The 16,606-nt window shown below is 37.8% G+C and overlaps 1 protein-coding gene across 2 annotated transcripts in view; it reads left to right on the top strand.

Annotated features, from left to right (window-relative positions):
* LOC142367499 (glutamate receptor ionotropic, kainate 5-like) overlaps positions 1-16,069 on the top strand; it is a 242,992-nt gene extending 226,923 nt beyond the window's left edge. For both annotated transcript variants that reach the window (XM_075449494.1, XM_075449493.1), the window contains 3 exons: positions 3,119-3,247; positions 8,588-8,709; positions 10,242-16,069. In XM_075449494.1, coding sequence (XP_075305609.1) covers positions 3,119-3,247; positions 8,588-8,709; positions 10,242-11,015 — 1,025 coding nt within the window. In that variant the 3' untranslated portion in view covers positions 11,016-16,069. The remainder of the gene's footprint in view (positions 1-3,118; positions 3,248-8,587; positions 8,710-10,241) is intronic.
* Positions 16,070-16,606: the final 537 nt, after the last annotated feature.

Genomic DNA, 16,606 nt, shown 5'->3' with positions numbered 1-16,606 from the left:
TGTAGTCTGTTAATAATCAGATGGATTTCATATGGGACTAAAATTGAAACACTGTTAAAAGAATATTTTGTTTCTTTTGAAAACTTGCCAGGCAAGATATTTGGCATCAAATGGACATTATATATCCAGAAAGAAAGCATGAATACGTTTTGTTATGACTAGATGTTTGTGGGTTTACAAATGAATCATTATGTATCTTTGAAATATGATAGCTTTTCCAAGTAAGTAAATCTATCCTCGGTTTTCTTTTGCCTTGAAAAACACTAAAATTACAGACTTTTTGTGATAGTCAGTGTTGCATTTTAATTAAGATAAAAAAGAAAGATAACTGCAGGGGCTGAAGCAAGGATAGAGGTCAGATCATTTAGAGCTTCTGTATACAAAATAGTAATTACAGTCTGCAATTTCATATGATCCAAAAAAGACCCTGAACCTACCACAAAGCTCATGTCAAATCACCTTTTCTTAATCACCGTGTGGACATTTTTCTTTAATCACACATACTTGGTACTCTTTTTCAACATTGCACAGTTCATATTAGCAACTTTTGTATAAATTATTCTGTTTTATTTGAGGCAACTGTAATAACCTATATTTACCGTTTAGACCACTATCCTACCCGACTTCTCTGCAGTCAGATTCCACATTTCAGGTTCATCATCATTCTCAGCAGAGATTGGCTACAAAGAATTTGATAGTGTATTTTATTGTCTATGCAGGTTGTGCTTTAAAAGCTTTAAGATAGTATTTCATCTTCATCTTAATCATCAAATGACATTTTAAAAAAATCCTGTGACCATTGATTTGACCTTGCTTGGCAACGTGCTGGAACTATGGCATTTCATAGTAATTACCAAACTCATCATCCACTCCTCACCTATAGCCAACTCTTTTATTGTCTGTCTCCTTGGAAAATTTATCTCACACTTTTAGCTCCAACACCTTTAGTTTTTTTTTTTGGAAGCTGAACTATTTTCTTTCTTTCGAAATGCTTCTCAGATTTTTTTTTTTTCAGACTCTGCACAGTCTTTACTATCTTTGACAGTTTTAGAGGGGGGATTGCTGCAGCTGGTTGGTAGCACCAGTCACTCGTGTAGAAAATTAAACGTGATCATAGCGAGCAGATTAAGTATCATAATGATCATCAAAGTAATGCCTGGGTCCTCGTTTTCTGACAAAACACTGCAGAGTACAACAACAAGTTGCACTTCACATAATATGTGATAAAAACCTATTATCTACCAGCACTCGTGTCTGGGCGATCCGTTGCTACTACAAAAAACAAGTGGCCTGAAGTAAAGTCAGAGTGCAAGGAGGTGTGCAGAAAAAGCTGTAAAGAAAGCTCCAGCTAAATATAATGAGAGATGTGTGGTTGTGTGTCATGGATGAAAAAGATAACAGGCTTTAAGGTAAAGGATGATCAACCTGATAGAAGCCTGGACAGAGCCAATGAGCTGAACATGTATTTCAAGAGGTTCAGCCTAGATCAACACTCAGCATCTCACTACAGTTTGCTTATTGCCCTTGAGTTGGAATTGAAGATGCCATCATCTACGTGCTTCTGCGAGCCTGCTCTCATCTGGACAAGATCCTTCAATGTCTGCAGCAAGATTACAATGTTTACCTTGTTTACAATAAAAAGTAATGATTGCTTACAAACAAAAAGTACTACTACAATGTAATTTCCCTTCCCTTATTTCATTTCATTTTCAAAAAAAAAATGTTTCTGCTCCAGCTTTGTAACATCTATTCTTCTCAAGGAAGTTGTCTTCAGTGGGGACTGTTTTTGTCTTCCTGCAACAACTCATTTCTCACTTCAACAGAATTATTTCCATCATCTTTTTCAAGCAACAATAACAATAAAAGCTTGTAAGTTTGAAATAATAACAATTTGACATGTTTAATTCCACTAGAACAGCATTTTACCCCATTGTGACTGTTGAGCAGTTGCAGGTCATGGTGCTCTCACTCAAGTCTCAAAGTTTTGTCTGCCAATGTGTCTCAAAGTTTGTGTTTTTTTTTTGTTTTTTTTTTGTTTATCAATATATTTCACACCTAAATTATAAGGTATAATATAATATAAGGTCCGGGATGAAAAATTGGCTGTGGATGTAAAGTTTAAGGGGAGGCTTTTTACTGTGTTGTGCTTTTGTGCAGATTGTCATCAAGCTTTAAGAACCACATCATTTGCAAAATGTGCATCTCCACATATCTCTGGACCTAACTGTTTATAACCCAAGTCATATACAATTTCACTTTACTGTTAACATTTCATTTTACTGCTGCACGTAATGTTAAGGGGACAGTATTGGAGGTTGCTGCTGCAGCTGAGTGTGTGAGCATAATAGCCTGTCATCAAAACCAATGTTCCATTACACAGAGATCTATATTTAGTTTAGCAGCCGGCTGCCCACCACACTTGAACACAAACCTTAGGTGTAAAACAAGATGCCAAACAGCAGTGAACATGTTTGATTTGTTTTAAGGATGCAGCTGCAGGTTTTGTTTCTTTCTCAGTTCGTTAGAAGATGTTTTCCTGGAAGCAAACTGTCAATAAAAGAATCTACAGGGCAGTGATGTTAAATGAGAAGTGAACATTTGAACTGTGGACTTTACTTTCTCTAATATTCAAGAGACACATTAAATGTAAGACCTGACTGCAACACACAGAGTTATTCTTTTATTGAATAAATTAAAAATCTTAGAGCTTTCCTTTTTAAAAGGCCTCTGGCTAGTTGTTTTATCTATGCATTTTTATAGTTTAATAAACAGCTTTTAAGCAAATCAAACTATGCAAGGAAGCACATTTAAATAAACCAACCAGACAGGTTGCATATCAAGTACCTTTACTAATCCAGATGCATCTTCCAAGCCAGGATGGTAACACAAGACTGTCATGACACAGGACAGTTAAATATTCCTACAGATACCTTAGTATTTGTACATGATCCGTAAAGTCAGTTTGAGAAGGCCAATGGCCAGTTTGATGGCCTCACTGAGCCTATGAGAAGTGGGAAGAGCCATCAGAGTCAGATTTGGTTTTGAAAGTAACATTGGAGTTGACCTGATTTTAGACTGAGATGGTAAATGACCTTCCCCTTCCTGTTCTTCCTTATAGGCTCTCCATACAGAGATGAGATCACCCTAGGGATCTTACAGATGCAGGAGAGCAACAGGTTGGAGATCCTGAAGAGACGCTGGTGGGAAGGAGGACAGTGTCTCAAAGAGGAGGATCACCGAGCCAAAGGTAGACACGTTAGCTCCACTTTTTGCATGTCAGGAGGGCATAGCCTTCATGCTGGGCACACAAATAATCGTGTCCATTTTCTTATGACAATCTTGGGTCAAACAAGTAAACATGTTTATTTCACACTCCATTTGAAGTCACATGTACTTTTAAGGTAGAGGCCATTATTTTATTTTTTGATTTCCTCTGTAACTTGTTTGTTGATGACAGGAGGTTGAGAAAAATAAATGGAGATTAAACAGAGTATGTGGCCTGGTGATTGTACCGTGTTTAGTTTAAAAGTTTAAAGTTGGATATTGCTTCTCTGACGTTCTAAATTCTGGGTAAATCAGTTTACTGAAAAAGAAAAACACCAATGTAGTGTACAAAAAGCAATCTTGCAGACTTCATTTAGAACTTAGTATTTATTTATTTATGTATTAATTCATCGAGAATCATATTACTACAACTAAGAATAAAGTGTTTTTAAATACCTTTAAATCAGCGGAGGGTTTTATTATATAACAACAGTACCACTTATAAAGTTTAACTAATTTAACATGAGTAACACTGTCATTGTTTATTATTTTGACACTTGCACGAGTCTCCTTTACAACATGATTCAAATGTCTTGCTTTCTCCAGAACACAAAAAAATCTACAGCTCTTTTTACATTTCATCTCTTTTTTGATGGGACATTCGTACCTCAAAAATGACTGAAATTGAAATGTCGATTATTCTGAATGTTGTCGATTATTCGGAATTTTTGTTGATTAGTTTTTCCCCGATTGACAAATTTCACAACAATAAACACTAATACAGTTTACCGTGCATAGAACATCAAAGCTGTCATTGTTTAACAGATCAAAAGATTCCAATTTTGAGCACAAATGGTACCAACAAGGCAATCTGATTCAATGTGGAAAGTCACCCTTCAAACCAAACTGAGACAAACTGCTGCAGCAGATGGTGCAGTCATTAAAAATGTGGAACAATTAGCAGTTAACAGGTCAAAATGTAGCCAAGTTACACCAGAGTCAAACACTTTACAGAATGATGGATTCAGCCAGATGTTCTGTAGAGATATGTGGCTGTGTGTATTCTGAGGGGACACTTGCAGTTTTGGAAGTTATTTGGGATGAAGCTTACAATTAGATATGCTTAATATGATAAAAGGCAGGGAACACTGGTGCAGTTAATGTGGTAAGACAAAGAGGCAATTATTGAAATAATCCTAAATTTAATAGCATGAATTTTTAACTTGAAAGCAATTGATGTGATGACAGACTAATTAAGTAATCTGTTTAAATGTGCAACATAGATTTTATCTTTACAAAGAATACTCAGCAAATACAGTCGAAACAGGTTCCCAGTGTGTAACAAAATCCCATCAAAGGCCCTTTCAGTATGGAAAGGGTTGGTACTGTAAAGTAATAAGTCAAAAATAGCCTTGAAATGAAAATGACAGCAATTTGACAGTCCATTTTGACTTCATACGCCCACCATGACAAAGCTGCTAATTGACTTTCGATTATAATTGTTTAATTGGTGCTCACAAATACATTCAAAACATGCATGCCGTTGTGTAATTTATTTTTAAAAAGTTGCTCTTATCTAACTTTCTTTCAGTGAGATTAATTTAAATTGGCGCCTTGTGAGAAGACGCATCAGTACATTGCATTCAATCCTCTGGCCTCTCTGTTTTTGTGTAGACAAGCAGTGTAACTTAGTAAAAAAACATTTTGAGTCAACATCATGATGGCAGTTTTACTGAGGGAAATGCTACTGTTGGTATTTTGATTCATTTGCAAAGATAACATGTTGTGCTAAGCAGCTTTGTGGCAATCATAATTCCAATCTGTTAACAATAACTGATTGGCAGAAAAAAAATCCCAATTAGGTTGCTGAGAACGTTAATAGTTTTGAGAGTATTTGATTAAGAGCATTCTAATGGACAAACTAGACTAGCTTTGATGAGTAATTTCGATATGAATGAATTGAGCAAACAAACAGTCAGATCAAGAGTACCACCTACATACGTACACTGCTGCTAGCTTGGCTATAAACAATGTTTGGGCTTTTTTCCATCTTCCATCAGATGTGGTTCATGTTTCAAGAGGAGAGACATGAAATAGAGAACGTAACCTTCATCATTTCATAATTCCCAGACTTGCTCTCTGCCTGTCTTTTGTCTATTGATTATAAAGACTGAAATTTTCCCTCAGCGTCTCCATTAGTGATCTGCAGACATGTTTTTCTTTTTCTTCTGGTGCATCTCACTGTTACAAGATGACACGGTTTATCTTTATTGACTTTTCCACTCTGATAAAAAATTTTACCAGCTGATTATAATGGGAATGCGAGTCCTGCCTGTGTATCGATTAGCTGCTCTCTGTCATCTGTTTTTGTAGCTTCTTCATTCCCAGAGCAGAAAAATAATGTCACCAGCAAATTATCCCCATCTATATTTCTGTGTGTGTACTTTCATTACTCGGGTTGTGGAGACAACGATCCTTTTCTAGTTGTGTGGACACACAACTTCCTTTTGGGGACAAACATTTGCAGGTAAACCTTTTTAGGTTCGAGTAACATTAGTTTAAGGTTCATTTTAAATTTAGTCTTGGTTATATCTGCAGGAATATAGCTAAAATCATGTAATGTCCCCTGAAGTTATTGAAACATCACGGTGTTTGTGTGGGTAGCCTGACAAAATCAAGCTTTTAAGATCCCATTAAGGCTAATCAAATGTCGCTTTGATACTGATTACACAGTAAACAGAATTTATATGTATGTTTGTGTGTGTTTCTGTGCTCACAAAGACAAAAAGCTGCTGTCAAGGAATGTTGGTCCTGTCTATGAAAACTGATATGAGCTCAATGAGTGGACTGATTACATGGGAAAGTGTTATGAACTTGGCATGTTTACATGGGAAAAAATAATAATAGATCAATAAATATTAGAAAAGGTAGGTAAAAAGCTGTGTATTTGTGGGGAATTTATATGGGCTTTTCTTCCTATATAGGTTGCAACTTCGTGCCAAATTTCACCAGAGAATCATCGATCAATTCAAAAAGACCTTTGGCCTTTTAACATCCAAAATGAATGATATTGTGAAAAGATTCTGAGAGTCTGGCAAAACCTCAATGGGTAAAGGCTGGAAAAACCTATTGTTTGTCTTCAGGGACGTGAGAGATTAGTTCTCTGTGAACAAGCTAATCTCAGATGGATAGAAAGATGACACATGTTCTGTCGTCAAATGAGGTCAAGGTATTTTAAGGATGTAAGAGTGATGTAACACAATAATAAACATGCCTTGATCCCTGCTTTTTTTCTAATGTTTCTGGCATCAATTCCAGATTTATTGACTTTTTTATAAATGCAATGGAGTTGGTCATTGAAGACACTGAACATAATTTTCAATTTGATTTTGTCTGGTAAAGTAAACTTAAAGAAAAGACAGAAGTTTTTGTTGCAAGTTTGAAAACCTTCCAACTTTATTGGAAATCGGGTTTGTAACTAAATCCTTACTTTTTAAGAGTCAGTTTGGGGTCTGTATGGCCGTTGCACAATGACTTTCCCTCTGGTGGAATGAGGGAATATTTCTGTGCCTCCAATATCAGGATAACAAACTGTACATTTGGCCAAAGACTTCCCCTTCGGTGAACCAGTCATTCTTTGAAAAATAAATCAGTTTACAAAAGCAGATAAATGGAGAAACTGTTAGCTGAGATCGTTAGCCACGAGTCCATAGCTGATGGTTTTTAGAGTGTATTCAAGTCAGTCTGATGAGCCTCTTTTTTGTTTTCAGTCCACATAAATGTTTTCATGTGTGCAACCAAAGCCTACTCAAGGAATATTCAACAACATCTGGGACACAAAAGGAAAACAACTTCTTTTCATTACATTATACATTTTCAATACATTAGATAAGCACAACCTCTTCACCAACATACATTACATTTTATTGGCACTCAATGTGTTGAAATTACAATACATTTTAAAAAAGAATCTTTAGTTCGTGTGTGGAATAATTACTTATTCTTCACTGCCTTTTACTCTTTTGTTACATTTGTTTTCAATCAATCTTGGGTTAGGTTTCAGTGCAGTGTTTTACTTCTGTATGTCATCACCATTGCCTGGGGTGGGGTGCATGGAAAGTGGAAAACTACTAATACCAAAAATCATGTTCCTTGCTTTCAGATTCTTATTCTAATGCTGGTTTATAGAGATTACTATAGAGTTAAATGTGAATAGAGACAAGTAATTCATGGAGATTTTTAGCTTTTTATCAATCGTTCCTTTTTCCAACTGAATCTGGGTCAATGTTGTTGAAGAATTGAGAGATGTGAATGTGACTGTTGGACCTTCAGACCACCATGCTCAGTGTTACAAAAAAATAGCTGTTCATATAGGAAGTTAACACATTCATGAGACCATTCAACAAACTCAGCTGACAGAATACACTGGCAGCTTCAGGGCTTAAAGCAGCTTGTGTGGACAGCAGAGGCGGTGACCTAAGACCTGGTTAGTGTTAGTTTAAAAATAAAACACGGAAAGAAGTTAAAATGTCAGTTCATACTGTAAGTCAGGGGTCTTCAACGTTTTTCAGGCCAGGGACCCCCAAACTGATGGAGAGTTGGAGCAGGGACCCCCCTACTATTTATATGGCATACAATTGTGTTTTATATTTAACGGGGCCTAGTGCCGTGTATAAACATAGCTACTCTGTTATTGTACATTCAATACTAAGCTATTCAAATAACACACAGGTTAATATATTCATGTTTTTATTTTAAACATGTGCAAGGTACAGGTGGCCGTGCCACTGCCATTTATAAACAAACATCTTGCATACAACACTGAGCTTTCAAATAATCCACAGATTTTAACTTTAAACATGCATGTAGATGGGACAATGAATCCTCAAACCATCTGTGGATGGCACACGTTTGCACACAATTTGTGAGAAAAAACTGTTTGAAAAAAAAATAAATAAATAAATAAAATCGTCTAATCAACCAAAGATTTCGCGACCCCCCCTGCAGTACTTCCGCGGACCCCCTAAGTTATTACTGAAGCTTATGTTTTCTTTTTTTGTGGAAATACTGAAAGTTGGTTCTTGGCACCTTACAGCTTCTCTTTTGTTTGGTTAATTTCACCCCCCCATCTCCTTGAAAATATCGGATGGAATACATTTACAGAACAAAATGCCAGATGCATTACATATATATACTGTAAATATATATATATATATATATATATATATATATATATATATATATATAGATGGATTAAAGATAAAAGTCTGCTGAAGGCCATCAAAGTGATTATTGCTCTGTTCTTTATCCCTGTGTGTGTCAGGTCTGGGCATGGAGAATATTGGTGGGATTTTCGTGGTCCTTATTTGCGGCCTCATCATTGCCGTCTTTGTGGCCATCATGGAGTTTGTGTGGTCAACGCGACGCACTGCAGAGACGGATGAGGTGAACCTTCATCCTTTATTTCTTCTCGTCGTCCTGTGTGTGCGTCCTTTGATGCTGTCAGATGTCACTTTTTGAACAGCTAATGATCACAATATCCATCATTCAAACAACTACACAGCCACATCTATAATCAACTCTGTTACTGTTTGCTCTATAAAATCACAGAACTTGCTGGACTATATTGTAGGTCACAGTTGGATCTATAAAGAAACAGTTCTGACACACTGTTTCTGAAAACCTGTATTAAGTGATCCAAACTGTGCACACAAATGTGGTTTTGGCTAAAAGCAGCATTGTTCAAAAGTTCAGATTCTCACCATGAACACAAAGGGAAATAATAAAAGAAAAGATTACCTTGGAAATATGAACGTTAAAAACTTGAGTTCAAGTTCAATGTTTTAACTCTTTTGTTAGACTTTTGGGAGACACTAGATTTAAAATACAATATTCACTTTGAATTTATTACAATAAAATTCCATACAAAAAAGACTTATTATAGACATACTGACTGTAAGTTTACAAACTCCAAAAACAGCTCTCAGATTTTTGCAGCTGAAATGTTCACTAAACCAAAAAACACGCTGTATAATCTCATACAAGACATTCAAGATTTTTACAGATTTGACAAAAACCCAGGTTCGGGCTCGGACCTAATCCTGAAACCAAACAAACTGAATTCACCATACTGAGTAGGGAAATAGTTCTCCAAAATGAAATCTCATAAGAATGCTCGAATGACAGTACTGTTGAACCAACCTTAAAAGTAAGTGCACTTATTGAAATGATGGCTTCCTGAAAAGTAAAACACTTTACCATTAATGTCACTCAGGAGTCAAAAACACAGAGTAGGTTTAAAATAATTATAGATCAATTGTGGCTTTGAGGCAAGGCATGATGTGAACCTCAAAGAAATGTCACAGCAGGTAAAGAAATATAAACTCAAGCTGAGAAAGGAAGCCGTGTCCGTCATCTCTCTTTCCTCATTTTAATAACCCTGCTCTCTTCTTTGTTAATCTGCAGATACAGTTTGGTGTTTTGACTTTCATTCGCTCCAACATGTCTTTCTGCCTATGCAGAAAGCTTGGTGTGCAGATTGTGGGACACATACACACAAACAAATATTAACAGATAAGAATGGTTGAAGCAGAAATAAGCAGCAGTGCATTAAAACATTCACTGATGAAAACATTAAAACCTTTGTCTCCACTTCAACATGTGACAAAATCCCTTCTCTTTCAGAACTAAAATTACTGAATATATACAAAATGCCTATTACCCAAATCGCCAGTCTTATTGAAAAAAAAGCAAAATTGAAAATTAATAAAAATGACAAAGGTTTTTATATATGCACACGTGTGATTTACCAGCATAAGCAGTGTTTTAAAATAAATTCAATATTTTCAATTAAAGTAAATGTTTTCCTCTTTTTGCGGATATAAAACTGTGCAGCGCTGTCTGCCCTGAATGGAGCCATGTTTTATTTGCTTTTTCTTTGGGTTTGCTGACTCACTTACTTACTCTTTTTTTCTCAGGTCTCCGTTTGTCAGGAGATGCTAACAGAGTTTCGAAACGCTGTCTCGTGTAAAAAGAATTCCCGCTCTCGTCGGCGTCGGCCTCTGAGCAGCACCGGTGGTGGAGTTTTACGTCACCCACCCCGCCTGGCTCTGGCAGGCCCACGCCCCATCCGCCTAGTCAGAGAGATGCGTCTCAGCAATGGGAAACTCTACAGTGGTGCCGGCCCACTGACAGGAGGCCTGGCAGGGCTTGGGGGCAGTATGGGAGGAGGACCTGATATAGGGCCGGGGCCACAGAGGCTCCTGGAGGACCCATTAGGGGCCAACATCACCACCAGCACCCTTGCACCGCCTCCTCCTTCGTCAGCTCTAGTGGCTCCGCCCGCCCCACCACGCAGCTTCCTGCAGAACTGCAGCCACGTGCGCATCTGCCAGGAGTGCAGACGGATCCAGAGCCTGCGGCCCGCCACACTCACCCCTCCCCCACCTCCTCCCGCTTCGTCATCCTCCTCCGCATCTTCCTGCTCCCGACTTCCACCTTCAGTGGCAACGCCAGGACACCACCACCGTCACAATCTCCACCACCTTCACTACCACCATGGCTCTATGTCACTGCCTCGCCTCCCACCACCTCCTCCACCCGTCCCAACAGACAGACCTGACAGTGATGGGGGGGCGGCGAGCCCACTGCGGTGCAAAAACAAACCAGAACCACCGCCAAGGCCACTGCCTCCTGCAAAAACCCCAACACACACACCTACAGACTTACACGGGGGACATGACCGAGCTTAAAAACACTAACAGAGGAGTCAAAGGTCAAGAATTCAAACCCTCGGAACTTTAGTTTTGGCCCCAACAACAGAACATGATCAGTCCAAACTAGCCTATGGGCAGAAGTGGATGAAAGAAACCATTTTGACCCATTTGCAGGGTCGTTCACTAAAATGTAGCCACTTTGGCTCTGTGGGTCATTGTAGTAATCTTCACACAGGGATGGACGGGCGGATTAAAGCCCTCTAATATGTTGATTGTGGGTCAGAGGTATTGACCAAACAATATATTTTGGATTTAAGCAGCTAAAGAGGTCCTGGTTTTTCGGTTGCAGAGCTGCAGAGCTGCAGGGGACGGATAGATTCGGAGTCAGTCCTCCACCTCTTACCTCAGCTGATAATCACACTCTAAGCAAAGAGGACTCAGAAATACAAACAGACTGAATTTATCTGCACTCATGAGTTTTACTGTTTGAATACCAAACCAGGTGTTTGAATAGGAGGAGATTTACACACAGACATGTGGTAGCAGAGCAGCTGTACAGTTATCATAGGTTTCTGTCACTCCTTTGGACGTCTGTGGAGGATGTAGCTCTTACCAACACTGTTGCTGTTTGTACAGACTCCTGCTGACTGGTGCTGTGATCCACAAAGCAGAGAAACAAACATTATTACTCACCTGGAGTATGTAACACTGTGCTGGGGTAGTTCTTTTACATTCAACAAATAGTCAAGAATAATGCACTGTCAAGTGTATGAAAGAATTAAACTGAGAGGAAGTGACAAGAATTCATTGTTTCCATAAAAATTGGTGAGGATCTTTGTTCAATTTTTTTAAGACCACTCAGCCAATCAAAAATGAGTGTGTTTAGCCATGTTAGCTCCCTTTCTCTTATGAATAGCTCACGGTTGGTGGAAAATAACAAGTGTGTCCTATCTTAGCATACAGACGGCATCTTCCTAATAATGACTTTGATGTCACCAAGAAATATATCAGCAGGTGAAGTTACAGCAAATCCCAAGATGTCATTTTTACTTGATCTATTTTTGTACAGATAAAACAAGATGTAACGTTTAGAGGTGCAAACTTGAAATCTAAGCTAACCTTTCCAATGCGTCCAGTCATGCTAAGCTAACAGGCATTAGACTGAAATCCATTATAAATTGTTTAGCTTTCTTTCAAATACATTCACAATTTAAACTTGACACCATCACAACAAGCTGCCAAATGAAGCATGTGCAGCATTTATTTTCCATATTTATTTTCTGATATTTAGGATTTATCTAAACAGATTAGCATCAATTGAGAGAGCCAAATCAGATAAAGTAGGCTACTGGTCAAATTCTAGGTGCTGGAATATTAAAATGTGCACTAGGGTTTGTATACATATTAATAGGGATTGTACTCCTTGTGGAGATATATTGCTGTGGGTAGTTAAAAACGTTTAAAGCAGCATTTTATGGGCATGTCATTTGCCTTTTTCACTTTTCGAGCAAAACATTAGGTCCTGAGAAGTACAAATTAATTCACTTACAGCTGGGTTTTGGACACTGACACAATTTTTGTCATTCTAGTTGTACAGCAAAGAATATTTTTGTTACAGTTAAATAATAATGAATAATGCAACCAATAAACGTCCCAAAAGATTAGCATCTTGTTGTGAACCCTCAGCATTTTTGCAGAAGCCAACAATGACCTTGCTTGCAAATATTCATTTTGATACTGTTGTCTCAAGATCATGAGGGGACTGCTCTGTTATTTCAAGATAGCAAAGATCATTACTGTATCATGTCTAGTTTCTCAAGAAGTTTTACCTTTGCTTTCTCAAGGTAAAAAAAAATTCAACAACTTGTTATCACAAGAAAATTGACGTTTCTTGAAATCACAAGATTACAAGGTTCCTGTTTTAGCACCGTATTTCACCGTTCGTTATTGCTGTCGCAGCAGTTGGGGAGGATGTATGACATTAAGTCAAAGCATGGCTGTATCTTTCTGTTTGCTGTCGACTTAAGTAAATGTCTCCTCACAAGCAAAGACAGCGGCATCTGTGGGCATCATAAAGCCTCAAATGAACTCGTTTCAGTCAGTAGCTGAGCTTCAGTCGATCCCACAGTCTGCACTGACAGGAAAACAGATTTAAGAGGCCAAACAAACAAAACACTGTCTATCAAACTGTTATTGAGAAAACAAACCTTCTTTTGAGAAAATGACATACATTTATCCGTTTATCTGAAAGTTTGGTTTTGGTTCTGCATACCATAGATGGTGTTTTTTCACTTGCAGTGACAGCCCCCATGACCTTGTGTGTTCATAGCTGTTGTTAAATGCTAATTCCACACTTAGAATCCAATCCAGATCTTTTATCTAGCTTATGTAACAGCTTTTATATCAAATGTCCAGTAACTTTTGCAACAGAGACGTTCTACATAGTAAGGAACTGTTATTTCTTAAGTTATTCTTACGGATATGAATAACCTCAAATTTATGCTGAGTCTCATATTAAGCCCACGTTCATGGTGTGATAGTAACTTGAGTATGTTTTTGTAAGCTGCTAAAAAAAATGAAGAAAAGACCACCCTCTCAGTGTCCAAAAACCAGAAGCTGTTTGCAGATGTTTGCAGTTGCAGGTTATTAAAATGCTGGATGGGTAAACAATGACACCTTTGTTGGATTTTGGGATAAAACTATCACTCCAGAAAAGTCTCTTACGAGTCCACAGGTAGAGGAAAGTTCTTGATTGCCTAAACAATGAAGTTAGCAACATTCATTTCTCTAAAAAGAAAAGAACTACCTCAGCGCGGTTACATTTATTTTAGGTCAGTATTCAAGCTGTTTTTAGCCTGTTTTTGTAGGTCATTGGAGCTCAGATATATTGTACTACACACACACACACACACACTTTTTTCTGTGAATTTGTCTGGCTAACTGGAGAAACAAAAAAAACAAAAAACAAAATTGTGCGATTGTAATTATTTCCTTCCAGTCAGCGTGTCCAATCTGAATATTGCTTGTGTTTTTGTTTTCCTTTCTTCCTCTCTTCAATGGTAACTTTGAGCCCTTTTTAACTGATGTCATGACAATTTGATCGTCACACCAAGTTGTCGCAGTTCAAAGGTCACCTGTCAGACACCGCTGCTCTGAGATTTATCCACACACTGACAAATCACTGACTAACTACGCAACATTTAAGTGCTGATCATGAATGTCAGTTCTACATGCAAAGGCTTTACAGTTTGGTGGGTTGTGTTGGGAGTAGATGAAACACTGTTTTGGAGCAGTCAGGCTTTTTGTTTGTTTTGAAATTCTATTTTGCCCTTCCGTTGAGCAAAAATCGTTGAAAATGAAGCAGCTGAGAGGTTTGTGGATGGAAAAATACGAATTTCCATAGCTGATTTCATCATGTGTATGAGATAGTGTGTGTTTGTATGTCTATCTTTGTGAGAACTGGTGTGAACTTAAGACATTTTGGTTATTCCAGTGTTCAGATTTAGGGTTCAGGGTAGAATCAGATTCAAGTTACGATGCTAAAGGTTTATGTAATGATCCTGGGAACATGTTATGTCTGTTGATGTTCTCACAAATATAACCATACGTGTGCAAGTTTGTGTTCTGTTGTACATTTTAGTCATATTTGCTTTTATATTGTTATTTTACTGCTCTTCCCTCAGATTTGTACCAGCAGTGCTCAGCCCTTCATCAGGAAAGAGACGACAGACGGATATCATTCTGATGATTCTATTGTTATCATAATTATTACTATTGATATTGACATGTGGAGTGACTGTAGGAGGGGTACCTCCTTCTGATGTTCAATATATAGACACATATTTGGGATAAAAAAAATAAAAAAACAAAAAGTCATTGTACCAAAATGCTGTTGTTGGTGGTGGTTTTATTTTTCAGTTCCTGGATCCATTCTCACTGGGCCACCAGTCAGCTCCCCCAACTTGCTCAGGGCTCCCTACGTATTGTATTTGAAAGGGCCTCTACAGCCTGCAAGATTTCAAACTGCTCCCACTTCAGTTTACATGTACCTTAAATTATGGTTGTAAGAAGAGATGTTATTGGAAGAGAAGCAGGCCCCTTCTGTCCCTTTCATACATACTTTTTTACATAGTTTTCTGCCTGGCAACTACAGCACAAAGGGACATTTCTTATATTGCACACATATTTGCAACTGCTCCCTTTACAATGTCCTCCAGGCTTTTTATTGGTCCACATTGTAGGTCCACATTTATGGAATCTTACATGAAAAAATGCAACTGTACATCTTTGTGTAGTCCTCATTTCTTCTACTGTTGGGAAACGTTTTTTATAGAAATCCCTTTTAAAACGCAACACTGATAGATGACATCAGTTTCTCAACCTTGAAGAGATTATCCAGAAATTATCCACGATAGTTAAGATGAGTTCAAATCCCTTAAAACAGCCATTAAATTTCCAGCTGATGGTCACTTGTTACTACACAACCTGGCATCCCAATGGCCAGATCGTATTTCCACTAACAATTACTTACTTGGGTATTCATGTCCCTCTGACTTCAGGTTACATCCCTCTGTTTTAGTCTGCAGACAGAGTGTTCCCCTTTAGAATTTTCTTTACATGCAATGTGTCTACAGAAGTTTCTCTTCTTTTCAACTTTTTCATAAACTGAAATAGACACAATGACACCATACCCAAATGTTTTCTATTAGTGACGTCATGGGACGCAAACCTGCCTTCGTGCAGAAAATGTAGAACAAACTTTTTCTAAAGAAAGAGGTTTGCCATTTGTTTTCAAGACCCCTTCAGCTCGAATGTATTTTGTCTATCTCCACTGCACACCTGTCTCCGCTCAATCAGTCACAGCAGCAATCACTTACACATTTGTTCCCCTTAGTATATATTCTCCTTAGTTTATCTCAGTCCTGTCAGCTCATCACTGTGACAATGTTTTAGATAATTCTCTGTAGGTTGTTCGTTTTTCCCATCTGGTTTGTTTTATATTTACTTTTTTTTTTCTCAATGTAGTTTGTGGTTTTGCAGCTCTGCCACATCTTTTGTTGCTGTTTCAAATAAACCTCCAGCCATGTTTCTATCGGCTTTCTGTCTGCTGTTCTGCATTTGGGTCCTCTTTTCTCCACCACCACCAAACAATAACACTTAAGATGATTTATAAAGTAGGAAGTTCTTTAAGTAATGTCCACACTGAAATCCAAATCTGAGAATCATGCCTCAGCTATTTAAGGCGAGCTCCATGGAAATTTCTACTTCCAGCAGAAAAAAAAAAACACCCGTCAAGAATCAAAATATGAACACATTCTGTGAAATGAGGCTAAAGCATCTAGAGGCTGCAACAACAACCAAAGAATACCAGGCTATGTTTGGAAATTTCCTCCTGGAAAAACACCCAACAATTCAGTCAGTTCAGCTCTATGACTGTGAATCTGAATTTTACCTCAGGCACTTTGAAGAGTTTAAGTGAGAGTTTAAAATCTCCATTTGAGTGCATAATAAAATAATGGATCAGTCATTGAACCTGTTCTAGAAACCATTCCTGGGTTTGCAACCAATCCTACCACCAATCCCGGTGCTACAAAATGTAATAAATGTGCATAAATTTAATCATGGCA

The sequence above is a fragment of the Odontesthes bonariensis genome, chromosome 18, assembly GCF_027942865.1.
Source record: "Odontesthes bonariensis isolate fOdoBon6 chromosome 18, fOdoBon6.hap1, whole genome shotgun sequence".
Taxonomy (NCBI): domain Eukaryota; kingdom Metazoa; phylum Chordata; class Actinopteri; order Atheriniformes; family Atherinopsidae; genus Odontesthes; species Odontesthes bonariensis.
This window is presented reverse-complemented; position numbering and strand designations above follow the sequence as displayed.